The 25,417-nt window shown below is 39.6% G+C and overlaps 3 protein-coding genes across 4 annotated transcripts; 1 reads left to right on the forward strand and 2 right to left on the reverse strand.

Annotated features, from left to right (window-relative positions):
• The first annotated feature begins 261 nt into the window (after window positions 1-261).
• LOC145478934 (sulfotransferase 1C4-like) lies at window positions 262-2,998 on the forward strand. 2 transcript variants are annotated; one of them, XM_081457132.1, is made up of 5 exons: window positions 262-492; window positions 712-906; window positions 1,907-2,251; window positions 2,334-2,428; window positions 2,717-2,998. In XM_081457132.1, the coding sequence occupies exons 2-5, from the start codon at window positions 729-731 to the stop codon at window positions 2,996-2,998; spliced, it is 900 nt and encodes a 299-aa protein (XP_081313258.1). In that variant the 5' UTR covers window positions 262-492; window positions 712-728. The 2 variants fall into 2 exon arrangements, with proteins under 2 accessions (XP_081313258.1, XP_081313257.1); XM_081457131.1 differs by having other exon boundaries at window positions 262-906.
• A 745-nt stretch (window positions 2,999-3,743) lies between these two features.
• On the reverse strand, window positions 3,744-7,821 carry LOC145478935 (malonyl-[acyl-carrier protein] O-methyltransferase-like). The gene is made up of 3 exons (XM_081457133.1): window positions 7,188-7,821; window positions 4,396-4,792; window positions 3,744-3,946 (listed from the first exon to the last, which is right to left on the reverse strand). Exons 1-3 carry the CDS (start codon window positions 7,308-7,310, stop codon window positions 3,744-3,746), a joined length of 723 nt encoding a protein of 240 aa, XP_081313259.1. The 5' UTR covers window positions 7,311-7,821.
• LOC145478933 (cGMP-inhibited 3',5'-cyclic phosphodiesterase 3A-like) lies at window positions 7,819-24,382 on the reverse strand. The gene is made up of 8 exons (XM_081457130.1): window positions 23,469-24,382; window positions 15,702-15,965; window positions 14,303-15,067; window positions 13,481-13,592; window positions 12,660-12,952; window positions 11,630-11,833; window positions 10,874-11,029; window positions 7,819-10,442 (listed from the first exon to the last, which is right to left on the reverse strand). The coding sequence occupies exons 1-8, from the start codon at window positions 24,246-24,248 to the stop codon at window positions 9,912-9,914; spliced, it is 3,105 nt and encodes a 1,034-aa protein (XP_081313256.1). The 5' UTR covers window positions 24,249-24,382; the 3' UTR covers window positions 7,819-9,911.
• Between the last annotated feature and the right edge of the window lie 1,035 nt (window positions 24,383-25,417).

A 25,417-nucleotide genomic window follows, 5' to 3' on the forward strand; every position in this document is an offset into this window, starting at 1 on the left:
ATAACAAGCTCGCCTCGATCGCGGCACGAAATTCCGTCGCAACCCGCTCGCGTACGCGTGGCATGCATGTTATCGTTCAACTTTCCTGTCAGTGGATAGTCAACTAGATTCATGTCACGCACTATTTGGATAAGACAATCTTACATTGATAATCTGCAATGGACACGACAGATAACGTGACTTGCCACCATGTTTGCAATTGTGTAAGACTACTTAAGCGCGCGGCGCGATCGAGGTGAGCCTGTTATTAAAATGTCCTGTTATTAACTGCTAAGACAATCTATATTCATTCATTTTATTTCCAATAATCTATTTCTTTTTTCGGGACGAAATAAATAGAAAAAGAAAACAATTGGCTTGACTCGTGGTTGCCTCGTGACTAGAGGTTGAGTTGGCTCGTGTAACGCTACGACTCGATTAATGACCAGCGAATCAAGATAATCGAATGCTCTGGGAAAGTCGAAAAACCAAGGCAATTCTCGCTGCTTAGAGGTTGTATTCGTCTGCATAGACATTCGCTATTTTCCAATATCGTGTTTCAATCTTTTGTGACCTTCTGTTACTGGATATGCGATTTCATTCTCAACTATATGTTCTGACAAAAGTCTTCTCTAGTATGCTAGTAAAAGCTGAGGTAAAACAGCTTTCGGTTTCTCATTATTTCATTAATCTGATGCTTCCTTCACTTCTAACATTTTATATTTTTAACAGAGCAAATAAATTCCTCCATGGCAAGTGAAAATCCCGTACAAGAAACGGAAGGCGAATTCCGGAACAGTAAAGGTCTGTTTGTGAAAGGAGTAAGGATGCCTCACATGTACGTTTACTTAACAGGATTCAAAGATTTCATCGAAAATTTCCAAACTCGACAAGATGATGTTTTTATAGTCGGTTTCCCCAGATCAGGTGAGTCAAAAGAGTCAAAAGAATTTGTGTGTGAAAAACGATCGCAACGTATTAGACCGGAAATAGACCTGCGGTATATTGTTATTTGATAACTAATTTATTTTGTTTGTTTATTTATTTGTTAAATTATTATTATCATCATCATCATCATTGCCATCGTCACTATTATTACTATATGTATTCATCTTGAGTAAAAATAAAAAACAAGCTGCGGTCACAAACATAACAAAACAACGTAGGACAGGCCACAGGATAAAATGGGATCACTTTGACATTTTAGCCACCGGACGTTCTGATGTGCATTGTAAAATTAAAAAAAAATTTATTGATTCGTGATTTGCAACCAGTACTTAATGAAAATGTTGGCAGTGAGGAACTTCTTCTCTACTAGCCATTTATATGTTTTTTTTTTTTAGCAGATTTTAAGTCTGTTTATTTTTATTTATATCCATTATCATTTCTTTCCTTATTAGGTACCGGTTTTCGTTATTAGGTACAAGTCTTCTAGTTTAAATTTATTGTAATGCACCTAACCGTTTTACACTTCTGATGATGTATGTAGAAGCATACGAAACGTTAAACTCTCAAATCAAGGTTTTTACGACAAGCGTTGTTTTTTTATGTTTGTGACCGCAGTTTGTTTTTTATTTTTACTCAAGCTGAAATGGCCAAAGAATGAGAGTTTCTATGTATTCATCTATTTATTTATATATTTACTTATTTATTTATTTATTTATTTATTTATTTATTTATTTATTTATTTATTTGCTATATTAGTGAACTTTGTTTTTGGGATCTTTCTCTCTCCCTCACCCCGCAAAGGGTCTGTTGAAACGCGAATAAGAGCAGAAAGGCTCAGCGCACGACCGAGCTAGATTGTCAGCTATGCTTCCTACGTCATAAATTATTGCAGTTACTTTAGGTTAAAATATTTTGTAACAAAGCCCAGTTAATCATTGCAACTTGTGTTATTACGCTTTCATTTGGTCCTTATGTATAGGAACCACGTGGCTTCAAGAGATCACCTGGGAGATCTTTAATGATGGAGCAACTAGCACCAAGCCTATCGGTCACAGAGTGCAATTCTTTGATGAAGCCAAATTCCCCCACACCACCCAGCCTGACATCACCACTCAACCCAGTCCCCGCCTAATGAAGACTCATCAACCATTTCATGCAATTCCCAAAGGAACATGTGACGCCTCAAGATGTAAATACATCTATGTTGCGAGAAATCCGCGCGACGTCGTGGTGTCGTATTATAATTTCGAAAGCAAAATGGCGCCACTGACTGGCTATTCAGGACCTTTTGAGTTCTTTGCTGACATGTTTATAAAGGGAGCAGGTAAGGAACGAACATTTCACATTTTTTCATGATGTAGTATTTTGTCAGTGTGTTGATGATTGCGTGTTATTTTTGATTTCAGTATATTGGGGTTCCTGGGCTGAACATGTCGTGGGCTGGTGGAACCACAAAGATGATGGTAATGTTTTGTTTCTTAAGTACGAGGACTTGAAAAAGGTTTGTGGCTTTAAACTTAACACTGCTTTCCAAGAGTGAAAAACTTCTAAATTATCTATAAAATGTTTTAAACCATTTTCCCAGTGCCCCTGAATGGGTGGCCCCTCACTTTGAACGTAATGTGACTCTGGGGACCGGACAACTTTTTTTCCATTTTTGACTCCCCTACCAGGGACAAGTCCGGACTAATTGCATTGAATTTTTTTAATTCTTATAAACAGGATTATTTTTTCTTCATTCATTCTATGGAACTTGCAGTTGTGAAACCTTTACATTTGTTTCTCTCAGAACTTACCTTCTCAAGTACGTCTCATCGCAAAATTCCTGGGTAAATCATTGACAGAGGAGACGGTGGAACGCATTGCTAAGCAGTGCACCTTTGACGAGATGAAAAAGAATGCATCAGCTTACTGGATGATGACTCGAGATGGTGAATTACCCAATTTTCTCAGACGTGGTGAGGTTGGAGGCTGGAAAAACTACTTCACCCCTGAGTTAAACGCAAGGTTTGAAAGCGAGGTGCTGAGCAAACTGGAGGGCACTGGACTCCAGTTTGGTTTTGGTCAGTGATTAAGGAGACCTCCCAAAATGCAACTGGGTTAAGTTAATTATGTTCAAAGCGAACTAAACGTAGGGTTTAACCTGACATTTTCAACTGTATGAAAATCATCACGTTGACACATAAAAAATCGTAATCGGGAAGGTTTTAGAAATGCGTCCTTAATTAGCATAGAATTTTGCAGTTTGCAGCATTTTTTTTAAACTGCCTTTAATTTCGTTTCGATTGAGAAGATATTCCAGACATACAATAAAGTTTTTAATCACATTTTCGTGAAGGAACTTTCTTCAAAAATATCACAATGCGCGTTACATTTTTAATTCAACTCTCTTCTTGCGAATATGAATACGAACTGTATTCATAAGCCAAGACGGTAAATATTATTTTATCTATTGAAGTAGCCTTACACTACTTACAGTACAATACTTACACTGCTAAACTTTGACAATTATACAAGCATACAAGTGACCATTTTCTGGGCGAGACCAAGTATTTTAGCGGCAAAACTGGACCAATAAACAAAGAGAGGCATTTTAGTCGGAAGTAAAATAAGCCAAAGTCAACTAAAAGGGCAATATTTTGTATACCAACACGCGTTTTGTTAGTAATATTGTATTGTAAGTAGTTTCGTATTTGTTTAAGTCGTTCTAGTGCTGTATAGTATAAGTATTGCTTTATAAGTAGTATAGTTTAAGTAGTGTTGTAACATGTTGTGCATCAAATAAATAAATTTAAAAAAAAAAGAGCCAAAGCCAACTAAAAGGGCAATATTCTGTATACCAGCATACGAGCTCTTAAAGATCTACGTTCCGGGTGTGTTTGATCACCATAGTAGTCGCTATCTGACTTAGAAATCGATTCCCATCGCTCCTGAATCTCCAAGCTTTCAAATTTGTCTTTGTAACTGTATTCTTCGCTTTCATACGCGTCAGAGCGACAGGTGAAGCAAATAATTCCACCTGTGAAGAGAATTTGAACGTTCATCAAATTAACGCGAATTGAACAATCTCTTCCGACAGACCACGATTCTTTAGGTCAGCAGAAAGAATCGGAATCTCTCGGTTAAATCTGAAGACCTCAAAAGTTAGTCACGTTTAGTTACAGCTATTTCTCTCTCTACGAATGATCAGAAGCCATTACTAAACTTGAACGCATGCATTCTCATCCCTAGTACTTCTCGTTTTAAAATGGCGTTAACGACCTCGTGACCAAATGAAACGGAGGCTCTGGGCACGAGAATAGGACACAGGCGCACCATCAAACCGGAACCAGGTTTTTCTGGTTCTGGTTTTTCAATCTGTCCACAGTGTCTGGTCACCGCTGAGCGAGATTGACAACAGAGTAGAGAACTAGTGAATATCTGACTTCCATTATTCATCTCATTTTGGGTGTTTAAACAGGGACTAACCTGGTTTTATCCATCGTAGAATCTCGTCAAACACAGAGGGCTTTATTTGTCCAGGGGTAAACACTCCTGCTGCTAATATGCCGTCATATTCAGCATTTTCTATAACAGCAACCCTTTCGTTTGTCACGTATGAACAAATCAAGCGTTTGTAGATTCCTTTCTCTCTGGCTTTTGCCAACATTTCTTCAGACAAGTCTAGTCCCACCATATTTTCAAACCCGTACTTCTCCTTCAGGATTTGTCCCAGCAATCCAGTGCCACAGCCCAGATCCAACAGCTTCAGGTTCTTCTTCTCAATGTCACCATAAACTTCACTCGCAGCCGTATTGAAAGTCTCTGCACAACTGATGTGTCCGACATAGCCTGGGGAGGAGTCTTGTTGTGCACCATTGGCCCACTTAAAAGTAAAAAGATAACACATGTCATTTCCTTTGTTCCCTTAGCCATTTGATTCTTTAGCTGGTGAGGCTTGGGCCCGAAATATTCATGCCTCAACTCCTTCAATCTCGAGTCCACAGTTTCTCCAGCCGCGGTCAGCGGCTGGGTCACCGGGAGAAACTCTTGGATACTGAAATAAATTTGATTGAAATGTTGATTGGCTATTGGCTGCAACGAAGAAAGGACGGATATCAGTTATATGAAAACATGAGTCATTTTTCATCAATGTTCATAAATTGGCTGTGGTTTAGAGCAGAAATCATAGAACCGGAGGGAGAGAGTTATAATGTTGCAAGGAAGATTTTTGCCATGGCCATATAAAATCAATCAAAAGAAAGCAAATTCTATGTATACTACATAAAAAATATATTTATTAATTTTATATTTATATATCTGGTAAAGGAGTACCTGGAAGGGTTCAGTCTCAAGTTTAATAGCAATGGAGGTCGGCACACATGAGGGGGACTAGCCCCTGCAACTAGTCCCTGCAACCAGTCACGGGGACAAGTCCCATCTTGTGAACTAGCCATTTTTGCCACAAAATATAGTCGCAGGGACTAACTTTGGTCCCTGCGACTAGTCCCACAAAATCGAACCAAACTGGTTTGAATTTTTGGGACGAGTCCCTGCGACCAGTCCCTTTGTGTAAACTCTTCCGGGGACTGGTCGCAGGGACCAGTCGCAGGGACCAGTCGCAGGGACCAGTCGCAGGGACCAGTCGCAGGGACCAGTCGCAGGGAACAGTCGCAGGGACCAGTCGCAGGGACCAGTTGCAGGGACTAGTCCCCTCGTGTGCGCCGACCTTTAACCTTCTCAGTGCTAATGACAGCACAACGAAGTAAAAATTGTCAAGAGGAAATGATCGTAGCAAAAGTAGTGCTTTACCACAGGGATAGCAAAGATTGCAAATGCGTCGCAATTTTACAATACCGGGCCACCTATTAACATATCTCTCAATGCTTCTTAGAACAAAACATATAGAAACAAAGGAACCATTCAAATTCAATGAGATGCAAATGAGTGGCCGTGAGGTGTGGACAAAACATGGGGTAGGCCATGGCCTAGGCCATGGTCTGGGCTGTGGCCTACCCTATGGCCTACTGGTGGTCATATTTTTAAAAAAACATTAAAAAACACCAGTAAGAGTTGAATGAATAAGCTGGCATAAAATTATATCCCTCATGGTTCTTGTATCCCTCTAATAGGGGTATACTAAAAAGTCACTAACACGATTCTCATCAATGTCAGACTCAGCCCTGAAACATCCTATTTCTCACTGTCTTCAACATCTTCCCCAGCCAAGCAATCAACCATAGCCACAGGTTAAGAGGCGATATTACGTGGTCACTAAGAATATCCAACAATTAATTTACTAACTACATTTAGGACGTTTATTTTAGGATAAAAGAAAATTACATATTAAACAGATTGTTCAATTTGTTAATTACTTTGTGTGATCTATCTTTTTGACACAATGTCCTGCAATATATAGTGTCGCAAATGAGCTTCCTGTTGTGCAGAGAACGACTTAATAACTAATACACCAGTTGTGTTGATATGCCGTCACACTTCAGTTGGAAAAGCAAGTTAAGTTTGTGAAATGTTTATGAGGGCGATTCCTGTGTGTCCCGGGATGCATGTTACAAATTCAGTACTCTATAGCACTAAGGAGGCACTTAAAAAATTCTCCTGGAGCAAACGGTTTTCGTTTTGTTATCTGCAGATGTTGTCCATTACAACGCCCCTCATTACGTACATGTTTACACTAGCACTCCACTATATGTTACAAACTATGGATCGTGGTATGGATCGTGGAGCCGCCATTTTCAATAATCTCAGCGACCACGTAATATCGGCCCTTCCCCTCCCCCTTAAACTGCCGTTATGATTGATTGCTTGGCCGGGGAAGACGTCGAAGACAGCGAGAAATAGGATGTTTCAAGGCTGAGTACTGTAAGATTTGCATTGTTTCGTTCCTTCTGACGCTGAGAATCATGTTAGTGACATTTTAGTATACCCCCATTAGAGGGATATACTTTTATGACAGCTTACTCGTTCGACTCTTACTGATATTATGTTAATGTTTTTAAAAATCTGACCACCGGTAAGCCATAGGGTAGGCCACAAGGTAGGCCATGGCCTACATCATGGCCTAGGCCATGGCCTGCCCCACGTTTTGTCCACACCCGTGGCCCAGTATCGTCTGCAATCTAGCGAAGACTTTGAGGGACAACAATTCTGGCATCCCTTTCTACTTGCCACTTGCTACCGCTCTGTTCGTGTTCCCAGCGCTTCTGCCGACTCAATATGAGCATACATGGACTATAAACCAAGGACATACTATAAATACGTACTTTATCGTAGGTATCAGCCCAGACTTTGTATGCTTCTTTCAGTCTCTCTTCTGAGGTGTTCGACCAGGTGATATCAAGTATTTCTTTCGGTAAACATGCAGGATCGCTTTTGTTATTTTCCATGATTGTTTACCATTTATCCCCGAAAAATCCGGGGATTTCGGTCGGTGTGTAAAGCGAAGACTATTTTGGCTTTCCCATCCGGAATACATCGGAAATAGATGGAACGTCTCTTCAAATCTACGCCAGACGGGAGTGGTTTGCGTTACGCTACAAACAGCGTGACGTTACCTGGGTCAAGGAACCAATGAGCGGACGCCAAAGCGATCGAGCCCTTACTGATTGAAAACAGTGGAGAAAGGAAGAAAAGACATGGGTAAAAAGGAAAGGGGTGGGAAAGACAGAATGTTGCAAGTGACTGAAGGAGACAGTGAGCGAACCGAGCGTGTTTCCCGAACGCGGGAATTATTGCACTAAGCGAGATGCTTTATGAGACCCAGCGAACGAAAGGACTTGGACGTGGAGCGGACGCGGCTCCCCTAAATCACTTCCGCCAACGAACTTGACACCAAAAAATATGTACTCCCCACCCCACGGCCGCCTGTCCTGGGAGGGGGCGAGAGGGGGAGGAGGGAGGGGGGGTTGGGGGGCGGGGGACTGGAAGGAGAGGTATGATTTGATTTGGAAGGTAACAACTGAATCGACTTTGCCTTCCACAAAATGCAGTTAGAAGCAGTTAAGGCCTGACTCGCGTTTTTGCAAAGAACACAAGAGCAAGGTTTTGTGCCTCGCGATAATTCCTGTCGCTTCCTCTAGCAAGTTTAGCTGGACCTTTCAAGCACACTCCGACTGGAGCTCGCTCAGCTCATCCTAACACTCTCGAGGATTAAACAGTATGATCAGCATTCAAAATGTTTGGTCAAGAAGAAAACGGTTCCGGGCACAAGTTCATCTGATAACCAACGCTGATGACATTTAACACAGATTGTCATTCGACTACATTTAATATCATCCAGGGCTTAAATACTACAGCGATTCTTGAATTATTCGTTGTCTATGCTATACTTTATTCTATTCTCTACTCTGTTACTAAGTATCTTGGCCACGACCGAGGGGTCCCCCTTAATACAAGCTATGCATTTTATTTGTACATCATAATTGTTTATCTCATTTTCTCTTACATACAAGTGCATTCTCTGTACATATAATACACGTGCAACCAGTTCCACTTGTTTGGCGTGACTCGGAAGCAGACAATTGCGTGAAGGAAGGATTTGTTTCTACGCGAAATATGAGCAGCGTTGACCCCGTTGAAAAACAAAATTCAACTCATAAGGTTGGTCAATTTTGTTGCAGTACGTTCAGAGTTTTGCTTTAATCGTTGCGAAATATCTTTTGCAATTAATCTTTAAGTCGATATTCGCGTCAGTCTTATAATATATACGTCTTGTATAATTATCACCCGCATGTAACGAGCCTTCTCAAAAAAAAACCCCCAAAGAACTGCTAGACAAACTAGGAGGGCGGTCAATAAAAAATATGGAACACAATAATTCCTAAATTAAAACATCTGATTAAAATACCTCTACCACATTTTCCTTGATGACCAAATAAAAATTCAATTCATGCTTTTGAAGCTTACTTAAACTCTTTTCCACCAGAAGCCAAGTAAGGCTTGATTATTATACCAGGTGAAAATAACACGTGTATTGCACCACGGCTTATGATCTACTTATCATTTTTAGAGGGCGGTAAACAAGGAACCGCGAAATTTTCAGAATTAAACCAGTTAAAAAACAACCAACGTATTTGGCTCTAAAAAGGGAAGAAAAACTCAGCTACAAATCTAATTGTCTACACTCCTACTCTTTGTGGCATCTAGCGACAACGTTCATTTTTCTTCATATTCTAAAGCAACGTTCCCGTGACCGCAAGATCACTTCAACAAGTATCACGTGGCACTCTTGTCAAATCGTCACGTGGTACAGAGAAACGTACTACGTGATGAACTTGAAACAAACTTGTGGCCTCACGGGAAGTTGAGCAAAACAATCCTGATTGTCGTAGTTTACTAAAAAAAAGTAGCAACACACAACAAATAGTGGAAAGCTAATTTTTCTCACCCCAATATTTTGTACCCTCCCGCGCCCTCCTTCGAATCTGCGAAGAGGGCAATTGGCTTAAGCCTCTAATACGACAACCATAGGCAATTGCCACAACAAGATTTAGAGAAAATCTATTTAAAATTTACCTGAAAGTATCGAAGAATTCATACCTGATTTTTCGTGTGAAACTCGAATTACTACTATCACTTCTTTTTCAGAGTCAAGTTCCTATTTTCCTTTGAACCCTGATAGCGGGAAATTTACTGTTTTTTTTCGCGCGGGAAACTTGATCAAGTTAATGACTGAATTTAATTCTGGTAGCCTGACCTCTGGTGAGTTTTAAGCAGACTCTAACAGGTAGTTATGGATGGACGAGAGACAACCTGATCTCTTCACCATCCACAAGAAGTTTCCTCACGAAAAAAAAAAAAAAAAAAAAAAACGAAAGGGAAAATAAACTTTAATGTCATTTTTGTGTCAGAACTGCTCAAGTTTATATCACGCCTTGAGTTCGCCAAACCTCTTTTAACGACATATATATTTTTTCATTTCTACAACGGAGCTGAGGCTTCGTAATTTACATTTTAACATACACAGTATATTATACAGTGGTGCACGCCTACGCAGTACTTTCCTTGCGTGAATCAGCAGCGCTTCCTGACTCGGAGCCATTTTCTTCCTCTTCAATAATTTCGTCCTTCAGTGAAGTCTCTATCATCATCAACTCCTCGTCAGAGCCCTCCACATCTTGATTTTGGTTTTCTTCGAGATCCACCTTGGTCGTTTTTCGTTTATCTCTCTCCTCTTGTTTTATCACCTCCAACCACATTTTGTAATTATTTTCAATGTTTTTGGTCAGGTCGCTCGTAATCTTTCGTCGCTTTCGGCGACGTGACTTTCTCGGTTTTCTTCGTTCGTCTTCGGGATTTCTCGCTCCTTCTTCGCCGGAATCTTCGTCGTCGCTCTCCAGGTCCGAGCTACTTGCCTCGACGTCGACCCATTCCCCTGGAAGGAGTCCGGCATTGGCGTAAGCATTGTACAAAGGGGCCACTAGGTGATTGATGAATGACTCCTGCAACTGGGCTACGTGTGGCTGATCACGGTCCATATAAGGAGAGATTGGCATACCACGTGTTAGCTCGTCATCTCCCTGTCGACAAACGAGAGAAATGTACGACAGAATCAGCAAGGCAGCAACCTTAATCACGTCACATGCACAGAATGTCATAAAAAGGCATATTTAAATTAACAGGAACGTCTTCTCTTTACTTTTTTCTCACCTTTTTATTACATATTTGGCGTTTTTTTTAACATAATTATACTACAAGCTCTTATACTCTTCGGTGGAGAAGTATTGCAACAGATAAGTTTCTCGCCCCAAAACACAGCAACACGACACCAGCCAGAAACGCGAACCCGCATTTCTCTCTCTTTTCCTTTCTCGCTTTTTTTTTTTTTCCTTTTGCTCTTTTGGTTTGTATAAACATAGTTAGTAGAGGGGAATATTCCTCTATAATATAATATTATTCTATAATATAAATATTCCTCCTTTCCCGTTTTCTTGTTTGAAGCGCTGCATACCTGTTCATAGAACTCTTCAACAATACGCTCGGTCCAGCGAGTGTGTAAGTCTCTTCGTTTACTCGGTCCTGAAATGTCCGCCATCTTGATGCAAATCTGCAGTGTCAAGAGGCGATCAGCTTCTTGTGACCAATCGATTCCGCCACCGTCAGAAATCTGTCAGTCAACAAAAAAATCGCGCCATGATACAACAATTCTACTCGTTTCAGGAATGGAGCATTATATTTTTGACGGTGGCAGGGAGGTTGGGTAATTTCCACAAGACAACGCTGGGATGCTAGTCCATCGCAAGGTCACCCCCAAAGCATAAAATTCACTATACCCATTTATACACCTTGGTGGAGAGAGGCACCGTGAGAGTCAAATGTCTTACCCAAGAACACAACACAATGACCTTGGCCAGGGCTCGAACCTGGACTGTTCGCTAACCATTAGGCCACGTGGCCTCCCTAAACGAAGGTAAGAGATGGTACTAACAGACAGCTAAGCTAGAACGCAGCAAATGCAAATGTTTAAGAGGGTATGCCTCAGTATATTGAGTAATGTTAAATGCGATGTAGAAACGTTACCTTGGAATCCAGGCAAACCTCAAACTTTAAGACTACTAGTTATGATAAAATAAAATGATACATGAAAAAAAAAGTACGTTTACCAAGGTAAAGGAAAGTACTAAAAAGGAACGAGGACCCAGATAAGTCATCTAGGAAATAAACCCTTTCAACGCAAAACCATTTTCAACAACCAACACCTGCTTACCTTGGCATTAAACTCGGACAGCAAATCAAAGTGTCTCTTCAGATCTGTGGCCAAGATAGCCTCAATTGCAAGAAATCTAAAGCGTTTAAACTCCACTGTTTCCAGCTCACACAGGAAATTGTACTTTGGGTCTGACATGAGAAGGGCGAAGGCGGCCGCAGCGTGATGGTTTTCCAGCACTGATCTGTCGTTATACAGCAAAGCCTGGGAAAATAAATAGGTGGTCAGTCATAACCTTGTTATATTCACGAGAAACAGAAGAAGCGGAAAGACGCCTTGCTCGAACTATACTCGCTCGCTCTCTCGCTTGCTTGCTAGCTCGTTCGTTCGTTCGTTCGTTCGTTCGTTCGTTCGTTCGTTCGTTCGTTCGTTCGTTCGTTCGTTCGTTCGTTCGTTCGTTCGTTCGTTCGTTCGTTCGTTCGTTCGTTCGTTCGTTCGTTCGTTCGTTCGTTCGTTCGTTCGTTCGTTCGTTCGTTCGTTCGTTCGTTCGTTCGTTCGTTCGTTCGTTCGTTCGTTCGTTCGTTCGTTCGTTCGTTCGTTCGTTCGCCGAACGAACGACCGACCGACCGAAAGAACGGTACTTTCGGTCGCTCGGTCGCTCTTAAGTACATTTCTAAGTTCGTTTCTAAATTCTTTCCTCAGTTGAATGATTCGTTCGTTGGTACACTCTTTATTTCCTACGCTGACTCGTTGGTTTGTTCGTTCCTTCGGGTTCTTTCTTTCGTTAGTTTTTCAGGTCTCAAACTGGCACAACTCTCAGTTGGTTCCGAAAACCCAGCGAAACAACTTTCAATCGGCGCTTCAATCAGCGCAAAGATGAGTTTTCTTTTCGGCTATTCAGAAAAAAAGCTAACATCAAATCGTGATTTGGCGATCGCGAGAAATTCTCGCAATGGTTGTCGGTCAGGTTTTTCTTTGAGGAATGCTGTACAATTTGCGACACAAACACCAAAAAACAGCGGTAAACCCGCAGTAAAACCGCAATTCAGACACATCTGCACCGAGCGACTAAATAACTAAACAAACTTACTTGTGGTGAGAGAGTAGCGACAAGGAAAGCGTTGGTTCTGCCCGGGTGGTCGTAGTCGTGCATTGTAGCTGCTGTGTACAAAGCCAGCAGTTCTAGTAGTGGGATGGAATCCATCAATACCCCATAGTCACTGGTGTTGGTTTTCTGCCGCCCCTCTCCATTCAGCCCACTGTCGGAGTCTGATTCGCTATCGTTACTTAGTTTTGGGTTCAACGGACAGAAACCAGGAATCTTTTTAGTGGTCATGAAGAATACACCGTGAAGAACGTCCGATGCATGAATACAGTTATGATCTACAGAAAGCAATTGAAATTTGTTAGCAGAGACGACATCAAACAGTTAAACTCTCAATCTCCAGCTACACAATGCATAACGGTAACGTCGAGACCGCAAAACTGATTCCAATTTCAAACGCGAGGATGACCTCGCCATAATTGTCAACTACCAAAATTACCCAGTTGTACGTATTCTCTAGAGACTGCTCAAAATAACTTCTTCTCACTCTAACAGGCTGTACCAGCAAAATGATCGAGCCACAAAACACGCACCTATAAGCCGACTGCAGTTATGTGGCAAGCTATATGTCTTTCTACTAGGAGCCATCTTTAACTCGGTCGCTTAAACTAATGCGGCCATTTTCTCTGTCACTTTCTTTCTCGACGGACTGAGAAATGCGAGGGCTAACTCTTCATCTATAGAGTGTCCGACAAGTAAGTGAAAGGTCACGATTTGGATCTGATCTCTGGCTTAAGTTGGACTGCACTACAAAGCAAAATCTGTGTAAAGGATAAGATACTACTTAAGTATAAGGTACTACTTACATGGAATGTCGTGGTAGCCACTTTCCAGTTCAAAGAAAAAATTGAGGAATTTTGTCTCGGGAATTTTAAATGCCTCGAAAAGGCCAACTTTCCGAAACACTTTGTAAGTCACCTGTGATAGAAAAGACACATATCAAATCGATCGTTGCAAGCTCTGGCAAAAAGTGTATGGCATTCAAACTGCAATATGACACGGAATAACCGCTTACATCAACTGGGCATTTACTCGAGCAAAACCCTCCACAAAGATGAGGTCTAAAGTATTAACATTTAGAGAGCATATGAACTGTTTACATGACCAGCTCAACGTTTCTTCTACGTGATCAGAAATGAAGTTCTCATGTCCTCGTCTTTATCTTGGCACGATGTGTGAAGGGAGAAACTGTAAGTTAATCACCCTTGCGAGCGTGGCACTGAAAGACACCCACTCACTATCTCTTTGGTAACAACTTTGTTCGGCAATATCATGCTCAACTTAAGATCGAGAGTCCTGGCCACCCTGTTAGATTTTCAGGTCCGACGTCGACAAGACAAACTACACAACTAAATCACCCTTGTACTGTGGATCTTGTCCGCCCTAAATTGCAGTCAAGATGGTCCACTATTGAAACATATTTGGGAAAGAGAAAAATAACGGCAATCACAGCTGGAAAGAGTTTGTACCAATAAAAAAGACTCCCGTACATCTCACTGATATTCGTATTCAGGAAAGGCGAAACTATACCCAGAACTACCCTGGTGACATATTTACTTGCACCTCAAAAGTCTGTGATCAACTTCATGTAAACTCGCAGCAGTACTGTATAACCTTTCTGCCCTTACCTGCGTCAATATATTTCCGTGCTCACAAGCATCAAATATCGGAAAGTTCCAATCGCTGATTTGATCTAAAAGCTTATCAAGTTCTCTTGACTTCGGCAACACCCGATTCTCTTTGGCAAAATCAGGCTCCTTTACCGAGTCGTTGCGTGTTTGATTAGTGTCTTTTTCCTCTTCTGTTGACGAGGGGTTTGTATGACAGTCACATTTACATTGCTTAGATTTCACCTCGCTTTCATCGCTTTTCTTCTCTTCCTGATTTTCAGCCTGATCTAAAGCATCTTTAACAAGCTGTGTTTCTTCCCTACTAAGTCTTCTAAATACGTTTGAGGTAGCAAACATCCTATCGGGGGATTTTCTGAGCAAATTTGGCGACGAAGATACGGGCGACGTAGTCCCGCGGTCAGGCGACCGTCTGGGAAGGAGTGGAGAGCCAGACGGGGCCAAGTCCGGTGACAGTTTTCGCGACAGACCCGGTGATGCTTGAGCGGGGAAGCTGTGACTGAAGCAAGCGGGTCTGTGCTTCGGATAAGTCTCTTGAGGGCCATTTTTAGTGCCCGTTAGAGCTCCTTCTGCTAAGGAAGACTTCTGCGGGCTCTTATTTGCAAGAGTGGCACTACTTGTATTATTATGTTCGGAGAAAGTCACGACAGGCGGGCGTGACACCGTCACGTCAGCATCAAGGGTAGGCATTCCGGTCGCCGACGTCGTAGTAGTCCACGTGCTTGACATGCGTCGCCCCTGGGAATTTAGCGTACGCCGAATTCGCTGGAGTTGAAAAGAGAAATCATTTTCGTCAGAAGTAATTTTACACTACTTATGAAGTCTACACACAGTGAATTAGGTTTTGGTGGATCAGCTGCTTCGTACCCAGGCATAGCTCCTTGGTCGTGCGCGGGGCGCGTGGAGTTGTGGGACTGTTACACTGAGTCCCACAAGTCCCAGGTTACTTCCCGCTCTTTATTCGTACCGACAAAATTCAAAGGTACCTGGGGACTAGGCAGGTAAATACGTGTATCCGAGTTTACTACATGACAACCAACCTTGCCTTGTGAATAAATAATAGATGACTTGTTTTACAGACCAAAGAAAGCAAAACTTGTTAAGAAATTCTCAAAAACTTGCCCCAAAAGCACACTTTTTTGGGGGAGACTGATAAGATCTTTTCTTGATAAGCGTAATTAAAAAATCAGGGAAAACCTTTGGATACTTGAACCATTTCTTGGTGGTTCTAACAACAAAGGTGCCTTGTTCTCAAGGTCCAGTGCTGAATGTGGTCCTTGACCTCGTTCTTGGCCAATAACCCATAAATAAGTTGTATGAAACCTTTGTTCCAGTAACTGTATTGGAACACTTAAAGCCTACTCGCAGAACGATGAAATCTCCTTTGAAAAACACTTACCCCAACCATTGGTAAAGGCATATCATCCTTCAGATCTGGTTGATCCCTAACTTTATCTTCCTGGCTCTCATCGCGGAATTTCTCTATGAGAGGGGTCATTGGTGAAACAAATGGCCGCTGTACTGCATGAAAAGCAGTCGGCGGCGCAATCATTGTGCTGATGATTTTAAGAGTGCTTGCCACATTGGGAGGTAAATTTGAATCAGCTAGCAGATCTGAGATCATGCCATGAGCTTCTCCCAACGTTGTGCAATCTATAGTACCCTGTAATCAAATGCAAGAAATTTAATGTTAATCTACAGGTGAAGAATATGGCTAACAAAAATGTAATGTTACCACAGCTGCGCTTGTAAAGGCCAGGAAAATTAGGCAGACGGGTGTCTTTACAAGACGAAATGGCAAAATGACAGAACGTCACTGCGGTTAGCCTAAATAGTGGCCTTGTTAGCCTAAATAGCGCTCAGGTTTGCCTAAGTGTAACAGAATTGAAGGTGGCTAGCTCTCAATAACTGTATGGGTTAACAGTATCCTACATTGTTTTAGTGCCATTTCATCATTTCACCATTTTGTGTTTTATACACGCCTAGCAGATATCATGAAATCATAAGTGTCCAGGGTGCAAAGAAAGTAGTGTCCGATAGCCTAGAGCCAGTGGATTTTGTAGGTGGCTGGTGGATTGTCCCCCTACTTGAAGTTTCTTGGGACAAGATTTGAGAAAATTCAAAAAACAGAGGTAACTGTAGGAGATAGATCTTTTTTTCAAGTAAATAAAAATTTCTTTTGCGTGAGTATATCATAGTTATAGCTTGCCAGAAGGGTCCCTGTCTGGTTTTTAACACCCCCCTCTGGTAGCACATTGTATTTTTGATCATTGTTATTACACTGGAACCTCGATTTAACGAAGTCGCTGGGGACCGGCCAAATTTGTTCGTTAAATCGAGGGTTCGTTATATCGAAAACCTCGATATAACGAATTTGACGGGAAACGACCAAAATGTTCGTTATATCGAGGTCATAGTTAATCATTGATTTGTAACACAGGTGACTTCTGTCACGCAATTCAATGCAATTTTCGTCACCCAGAAGTGCCACGTTTTGAGATGCAATTCATTAAACATGGTGGATTTCAGTATCAATTATTTTTACTTTTGAGCAGACGCGCAGCTTTTGTTTACAAAAGAACGACACTTTCAGAGTAGCGATTTAAAAATGTTGCAACGTAGAGGTTATACAGAAAATTGTCTATGTAAACAAGGAAACATTGTAATTCGTTATATCGAGGTAGATTTTACGTTTGGGCTTCCGGATTATGTTCGTTATATCGAAGAACTCGTTATATTGAGGTTCTATTCCATACATTTTACTTATATCAAGGACTTCGTTAAATAGAGGTTCGTTAAATCGAGGTTCCACTGTACTACTTGCACAGTGAACAGTACTTTTTTCCCTTTGCTTTTAGATTTCAAGAGAGCTTCCGTTGTTTGCTTCAAAAACTTCCACACTTCCACTCTTCCACTTTGTACAGGCTAGAAGGTCTGCAAGAATCAGAACCTCAGCTGAATTTAGAAAATGCTCTCTCAGTCAGAGACCAAATAATTGTCTCCATCAACCACCATATCACTAATTCTATGCAAGTACCAGTGTCTGGACACAGCTAACAGCTTATTGTAATCTTGTGCTCATGAGCAAATAAATCTTTTGCACCTAGTTAGCTACAGAACTTAATGTTGTGACTACTTAAAGCCTGGACATCACACCAACTATTGAACAAAACTGTTAAAGAACACAAAAAAAGGTAGATAAGAGAGTGGAGAGAAAAAAGACTGACATTCCTTGGAATTTTATCTCAAGTTACAAGTTCCAGCTTGAAGGGTGAAATTTTCATTAACACCGTTTTCATAAATCCAGACATATTTTTAGTGTTACTGATGCACAAAACAAGAGATTAACACAATACTTTGTTTAGAAACAGCTGATTGTGAGACAAGGAGATTCTATGTGTATATTTCCTAAAAAGAAAAAAAAACAGTCAACTCAACTTGAAATTTGAGTCATTTTAAACAACGAGGAATTTGAACTCTACATGTACTTCAATTAAAGTCTGCAATCAGTCGTTAAGCACAATTGACTTTTAAGACTTTTTATGAAACATACATCAACACTGTGGATTATTAGTATGACTTATAACCCATAATCAAGACACTTAATATCACAAAAGCCCAGATATTGAAATGTTAAATAATCCCTACAAAACTGGACCAAAACAAGACCATTGGTATGGCCAATTCAGGCGCACCAAAATGTATCAAACACTGGGGAATAATACAGTTTTTTTTTTTAATTAAAAAAAACTCATGGCAACAGTCAGTGTTTTCACATTGTTCTATTAAATTTACAAGTGGCCTCTTCTGTTAAGAATTTTTTAAATTATGTTTGCTTCCTGTTTTGACTGCACAAAATGTACACAACACTTCACTTAACAAACTTAAAGTAGGTTTAATCAGATCTTAGGTCAATGGAAGTGGATAAAATGTCTGAAATGTTTTCAAAAGACTTCTGGTACTCAGCCTGCCAGCTGTTGTCTAGATACACAGGATTTTTCAAGAGAACAAAATCTCAATTTGTAACAATCTGAGAGTTTTGCAAGTATTCGTCATTCTCATAATTACTTCCCTGGGTTGAAAATAATTTTACATTCAGCTGAAAAGTTAGAAATGTATCAAAAATTTCCAACAGTCAAACACTTACTACTGTTCACTCATAGACCAGCAGCTTATACCCCGTGTAATATCATATCACATGCCTGTCACTTAAAAATGCCTTTCTTATTGTAGTAACCAATATTTCATAATTTATGGCGTTTAGAAACAAGAGTACATTAATTTGAGAAAACTTTATTCTTTAAGCATTAAATGAAAACTTCACAGGCATCTAATAGAAACCACACCAGGAGGTCCACTTTTCTTTTATTTTTGGTTGGGAGGCTCTGAAAATTCTCAGTACCGCATACTACAAAGAATAGACCATTTTACAGTTGTCTGCTCAGTGGCCTGGCCTTTGGATGGCAGTGAGGCCAGAGTTGACCTTGTTTTGATACAGACCTCACTGCTTTTTTTGTGTAAAACAAGTTGTTCTGATGCTAACTAGGTGCATTTACATTACAAAAACAATGAGGTCTGTATCAAAACAAGGTCAACTCCAGCCTCGCTGCCATCCAAAGGCCAGGTCTCTTAGCAGACAACTGTAAAATGGTCTATTCTGTCTTTTTCAAATTTTTGGGGGAACTATGGAAGAGGCTAAATATTAGCCAGTCGTCAAGGATTATATTAATTTTATAGTAATCACTTACATGTACACAGACCAAGTGTACTTTGGTTTAATGGTACGAAAGTAAGGCAGTTTCTTTGCAACAAAAAGGACAACACAAGGTCCTTTGGTTAAACATTACCAATTGCCACAAACATGTGATCACAACCTTCCAAGACGGCTTTTGTATAAATTTGATTTTAAATCAAACATTTCAATAAACAGGAAAACAGGAAAGCCTTGGTAGAAAAAAAAGGTTATTTTTGGGAAATTGTTTCTAATATTGAATATTAAAACATATCAACCGGTTTTAAAAATCTGATCACCATTCAAACACACAATATAACATAGCTGGAACTAAAATGGGAACATTCTTAATTAATGTACAGTTTATATTTTTAATGAAAATCATCTTTCAGGCCATAGTAAAATTTTTGGGTTAGAAAAAGTAGTAAGTACTACACTTTTTTAAATCAAACCTTATATTTTTTAATTCTGAGCTGCTACAGCCAACTTTAGTTTCAAACAAACAAACAAAACAAAAACTTTGCTTCTTGAAGGCAAGGAGTATTTTTTCCAGCCAGGATTTGTCATTAGTAGATATAGACACAGTTGCTTTGGTATTGTGTGAAAGAGCAAGCAGCATTGTATTCTATTTGGCACAAACCTCTCCTAATTCTGAGCTATTTTCTTTGTCATGATGGAATAAAGCTTATTAAATTTCATGTTATAAATATCACAATAATTACACACATTTGAAGAATCCTTTAAGTGCAATTTTACAGGTAAAAGGAATGGTGCCAAAAATACTCCTCACATCAGTTTAAAGCAATAATTGTTCATAAATGGCAACATTATCAAAACATAAAATGACAAACACTACTAATCAATTCAAGACAAAAAATTCTGACTACACAGGTCCTGTATATTGCTGATCTATGCAATAATAACAATAATTATTTCATTGCAAGATCAAAAGAGAATATAAGAGTGCCTTGGGAAATGAAATTTGTCTTCACATTTTTAAAAAAATAAGCTGGTTTTCACTTGCGGAAAGAAATTAAGTGGCTTTCTGACTTTAAGTTGCTTATCGTAAAGTAAACAGTACTTTATTGTCAGAGCAGCAAAGAGGCCACCAAGACAAACAGCATTTACATGCTGGTGTAAGTTGAAAATGTACTCTCTCTTCTGAAGAAAACAACGTATTTCCTGTAGCTTGTTTTCTTTTCGAAGCCATTTCTGTTTATTGTATAAATGTGCTCCACTACATTGTTCCTGGGTTTCATAATTGCATGTCACTGTCTGTGATGTTCACTAGCCTACACTGGTCTTCAAAACCCCAAAGATGTACAAGCACTTTCAAATTTGCAATTTTAACAGGGTATTCCACATCAGCCTTGGCTGGTTTTAAAAGACTTCAAACAATAATATAGCTTCGTTAACTGGAAAGCAATTAGCAGCCTAATCCTTCAGTGGTTTTAAATTTACCTGTCCCAGTATTTAGGATTCCAAGTCTTTGATTTGCGGGAAGATGAAGTAAACCAGAATTGCATGTGGAATCTTTCTTCAGTCACATTACAAAAGCTCCATAACCAATTTTACAACTGTAATATCACTTCAACAAAACCTTGAACATATTGTTACGACTTTTGATTTTCCAGTGTAAGAAATCCACAGAAAAGTGATTTTTCATGTACCAATCTATCTGTTTTCACTTGAAAGCAGAATTTTAAATAACAAGTGACTTTTTGTAAAATCTCTTTCCATCAGTTTCTTACAATTCTACCAACTAATGTCTTCTGTGCAAAATAAATTATTAATGTTGAACTTTCTATTCAAAGATTGTTAATTTTCAATTCCATTTAAATCATAGTTGAAGATATAGGTGTAAACATACTTCAAACTATTAGTTAAGATTCACAAAATATAGCAAACAAAAACTGACTTGGAAAACAAATCTCTAAAATGCTTATCTACATATAGAGAAAGCCTACATTTAAAAAGAACATTTCAGCAAACACACTGTGAACCCACTGAATAAAAGAACATGACAATTTGGTCAACCAATGAATATTTCATAGATTACGGGTTTAAAGTTTGCACCATGTGCTGAATGAAATTCTTTAAAACTCTCCAGAAAAATGCAAAGGTTACAGTTTTTCTCTTGACAGATAATAGTTTGAAGAAACCAATTCATCTGGTAAAAGTAGGTGGAATAAAAGAGAAATTTAGGGTTGGATTACAGCAAATATTTGAATGAGAAACAATCAAACATGCTAAAAGGGACTAGCTATACTTCATGTGGCCAAGTAAGAAAGCCTCCAAAGTCTTCTGTCTGACAAGGCTATCAGCTATTTTGACGAGTAAATATACCAATCAAGTTAAAATATTTTCCAGATGGAAATTATGATGTCTCTGTAAAGGATGAGAAAATTACCATTACCATTCTGTACAAAATATGCAAAAAACAATGTGGCCTTCAGTAACCTCATTTAGATGCTTTTGCATTGCAACATGAACCATCGATTTTCGTCTCTTGGCACGCACAAAAATGAATCCAGTTGTATTTCTCACGGCATCCAAAAGCTGTTTTCATTTAAATTTGCATTCCTTGCAGTAAGCAGAGTGGAAAATGTTATGCATGTAAACAATCCCTGATAATTTGTTAGGCATGTGCCCTCACTTCTGACCTGATTGATGATCAGAACATAAAAGAAAAGTCAAAACACATGTTTTCTTGCACGAAGGTTTTAATGGCTTCATTGTCATATATTTAAGAAAGTTTAAGCCATCCAAAACTCAAGTTATACCAACATCAAGACAAATTTACATAACCTCATTTCCTATGTAAACAACCAGAGCGCCCTCACAACAGCAACTTGACACTGGCTGCAACTGCTCTACATCTTTTTCAACAACACTCAAACTTTAGCCACTTCTAAATGACAACACAGGAATAGAAATAATACAACTCTGGATAATTTAATCGCACTTGTAAACCCGTATTTCCATATTCTTCGATGGTTAAGTGTGATTGACAACTAAAATCCGATTTGATGTTTTTTAGTATTTATTTATTTACTCAGTCAGTAAGCATACCCTTGAAGAAAATAGCTATTTGGATAGGAGTGAATTTATAAATTAACCGCTACCCTGACCATGAAATACCGGGCAGTCTCGGATGTTTATCCTTTTAACAAACAATGTGGGCGAAAACAGTATTCCATATTGAATGGACGAAGAAGTAATCATTTGGAAAGCTAAACAGCAGAAATTACTTCAAGAATGAGTCGTGCGCCGTCTAAACAGACCCAAAATCTCCACGCATTGTTGTAACGTCTGAAAATGAAGACAAGGGAATTCGCATTTTTCTCACGACCGCAAAACTCTCAACGCCGAGCGCATGAATTTTTTATCAAAATTAGCTCGGTATTGCAATTTTGAGCAGTAAGTTATTAGCCTTAATTTGCCAAACCGAAGGACGATTTTGACTTGTGGGAAGCGGACAGTTGTTGTTTATCTCATTTGCAAGATCTACAATTACATCTCGAGTCGTGCAATAAGATTTAGACGAAATGTACCGAGCTTTATTGAGCCAGTCTGTGAAGGGATCAACGAGAGCCCGAAGAAGGTCGCTTTGAAATTGATAATAACAATAACAATAATAATAGCTTGGCTTTCTCCATTTAGCTTTCAAGAAAAACATCGCGACGAAACAAATCCTGGCCTTTTCGCATTTAGCCGAGCTTTGCCAGATTAGGAATAATTTCCATAACAAACGTTGAAGAACTAACAAAGAAATGATAATATATTGCAGACTGAGAAATTGGCGAGGATTGCAGGTGATTCTAGATAACCGGCGTTGCTAAGATTAGAGAGCGATGCTTGGAGCTTCATAAATCTTGCGGTACCACTTGCAAACATTTCAGATCGCATAAGCCTCGACCTCGGACATCACCGAGCCAAGGAATCTACGATAAACATGTGCTATTCAAGTTCACAGAATCTGTGACATGATATTTTGGAAGATTTTTAATAATCACACTCATGAAAGTTTAATGGGTGTTCGAATGTACATCGCGTACATTGGATTTTCTCCCCGCCGCTAGTCGAACACTCCATCGCATGGAAAAGAACAACATTGAAATAAATCAAAGACGCCGCTGGCTTCGAACTGGCTTTTTCGAATACGGACACCAGCGCAGCTATAGAAATACAAACAGAAGGCCCACAGTAAACAGTATTACAATAAATACAGGGGAAATGTTAAATGAACGCCTTGTTACTCGACCACGTTCTGTTAAATTAGACGAACCTTGATGCAGAAACCATTCCTGTCTGAAAGCTCGCTTGACAGGTCAAAGATCCTGGGTAGTTATAAACTGCTCTTCCAACCATTAATATAAAGATCGTAATCTATAGCTAAGGAAGTGAACGAGGCTTTCACATAGGTTTACTTACCTTGGTTTGGATTCCCAGCGCTGGAAGCGAAGTTCTTCTTCTACTATTTAAACTGCTAGTTGAAGACACGCTTGAAGTTCGTCTTCGAATTATAGGAGCTTTGCTTTGAATAACCTCACCCGGACTCGGAGAAAACCATGCTTGAATATTTCTTGATAATATCAGCCCACTAAATGCTGAAAAATAGGCTAGAAATGGCCGCAAAAACGACGGAATATCACGAAGTGTAATCCAGCATGACATCCGAGCTGTTGTAAGTAACAACAGCGCTATACTTGTGGGAAGAATTTTTAGTTTTGAAAATACAACTGTTACAAGCCCCGCCATCACAAGGGTAAAGAGAAACGTAGTTCGTAGGAAATCCGATCCACCGAGGATAACTTGTGTACAAAGTTCTCCTAACAGACAAACGGGGAACACAACATACGAGATCTGGCTCTTGCAGTATTTGTGAATGAGAAGTTCAGCCCAATAGAACACACAAATCAAGCAAACAAGCGGTAAAAATATTGTAAAGATACGCTGTACCACCGTGCAAAATCCATGAAGAACTCCCTCTGGAACCGAAGCGAAGACAAGCCAAAGTAGGCATAGCAAAATAAATCCACTGCCCGATTCCACGGGACCAATTCTCACCTTACCATTTAACAATGTCCAAGACGTAAACTGGGGCCTGTCAAGCGAAGCGACCGTCGTTGTGATATATCCATTGTAAGATTCTTTGTCTTTGTCTTTAAGTTGGGGTTCTTTTAGAAGATTAAGTTCTCCTGGAGGAGCCATGTTAATTTATCCCATTCGGAAAATTGCCAAAAAGCGGAGAAATTCAAATATTCGAATTGCGCTCCGCTATTCCATGCTTCGTTCGCTTACTTTGTTTCGGCAGCGAAACGTCTCTTTCGGTTCGGGCTAGCAGCGCCAAGTATCCTGGGAAGAAACTGGACCAATCAAATGACAGCATTTTATCTCTTATTGTTGATCATTTGAGGCGTTGACGTCATTCCTGTCACGCGAAATCGCTTTGAAAATTTGACAAGTTCTCTCTCAAAATGAAGCAAAACTAAAAAGGCCGTTTCCTACGCAATTGATCTTCCTTTTTACCTAAATTAAGCGCTGTGTTACGCAAATCGCTCATCGAAATAGCGCATAATAATGAAAGGGCGCGAAAATGGCCCGAAATTACCATGATAAAATTTTTCCTAAAATGCAAAATAGATCGGGGTGAATGTTAATTCGTATTTTTAACTGCGACAAACTGCAGTCTGTTTCGAAGTCATTTACCATAGAAAAGGAAAATTACAGCTTATACGGACGTGCAATTAAGGTTTCCAATTCGCCAATCTATGAAAATATAACGAACGTACCATTTACACCTGGAACATAGGTAATCTTTGTTTTTCTCAATACGAGGGGAACAATCCTCAGACATTTGAATAACGAAATCTGTTTTCGGTCACAAAGGCTTCTTTATCCCTACGATCCGGCGCAACATACATAAGTCCAATTTGAAGTTTTTCATCGATGCATAAAAAACGACAGTGTACAAAAGTAATTTTCAAATTCGCGGAGACAATCGGACAATTTGGGAAGGCTTCCGACAAAACAACTCGAGATTTCAAAACACTGAAAACTACCATGTTTTCATTTGTCTGGCGTAACACTAAAATATTTAATTTTATTGTCGGCCTTTTTAAACCCATTAAAATTCGCCCTCTTTTGTTTACAGAAACAAAAGAAATAATTTGCCGTTTAAAGAAAAATGTGGATTCGACCTAATATGATCTATATATTTATATATTTAATTATATACAGACGATAAAATTGTCCCAACAATAGCCGTTGTCAGAAAAAAAACTTTTGATTTCTACAGCAGTTAGTATTTGCGACAGGTAAACATTGAAAGACCCGACTTTAGTAAACAACCTTAATTAATTTCCAGAGAAAGGACGAAA

This window comes from Orbicella franksi, chromosome 2 (assembly GCF_964199315.1).
Source record: "Orbicella franksi chromosome 2, jaOrbFran1.1, whole genome shotgun sequence".
In the NCBI taxonomy this organism is placed as follows: Eukaryota; Metazoa; Cnidaria; class Anthozoa; order Scleractinia; family Merulinidae; genus Orbicella; species Orbicella franksi.

Bases quoted from the DNA above. Each gene is read 5' to 3' on its own strand.
- LOC145478933 (XM_081457130.1), bottom strand. From the start codon at position 24,248: ATGGCTCCTCCAGGAGAACTTAATCTTCTAAAAGAACCCCAACTTAAA. The intron at 12,953-13,480 runs GTAAGTAGTACC...TGCTTTCTGTAG, and splicing joins TGGCTACCACGACATTCCAT to ATCATAACTGTATTCATGCA. The intron at 10,443-10,873 runs GTATGCAGCGCT...GTTTGTCGACAG, and splicing joins TTGAAGAGTTCTATGAACAG to GGAGATGACGAGCTAACACG.
- LOC145478934 (XM_081457131.1), top strand. From the start codon at position 729: ATGGCAAGTGAAAATCCCGTACAAGAAACGGAAGGCGAATTCCGGAAC. The intron at 2,252-2,333 runs GTAAGGAACGAA...TTTTGATTTCAG, and splicing joins CATGTTTATAAAGGGAGCAG to TATATTGGGGTTCCTGGGCT. The intron at 2,429-2,716 runs GTTTGTGGCTTT...TGTTTCTCTCAG, and splicing joins AGTACGAGGACTTGAAAAAG to AACTTACCTTCTCAAGTACG.
- LOC145478935 (XM_081457133.1), bottom strand. From the start codon at position 7,310: ATGGAAAATAACAAAAGCGATCCTGCATGTTTACCGAAAGAAATACTT. The intron at 4,793-7,187 runs GTACGTATTTAT...TTTACTTTTAAG, and splicing joins GGGCTGATACCTACGATAAA to TGGGCCAATGGTGCACAACA. The intron at 3,947-4,395 runs GTTAGTCCCTGT...TTCTCTTCACAG, and splicing joins TCTACGATGGATAAAACCAG to GTGGAATTATTTGCTTCACC.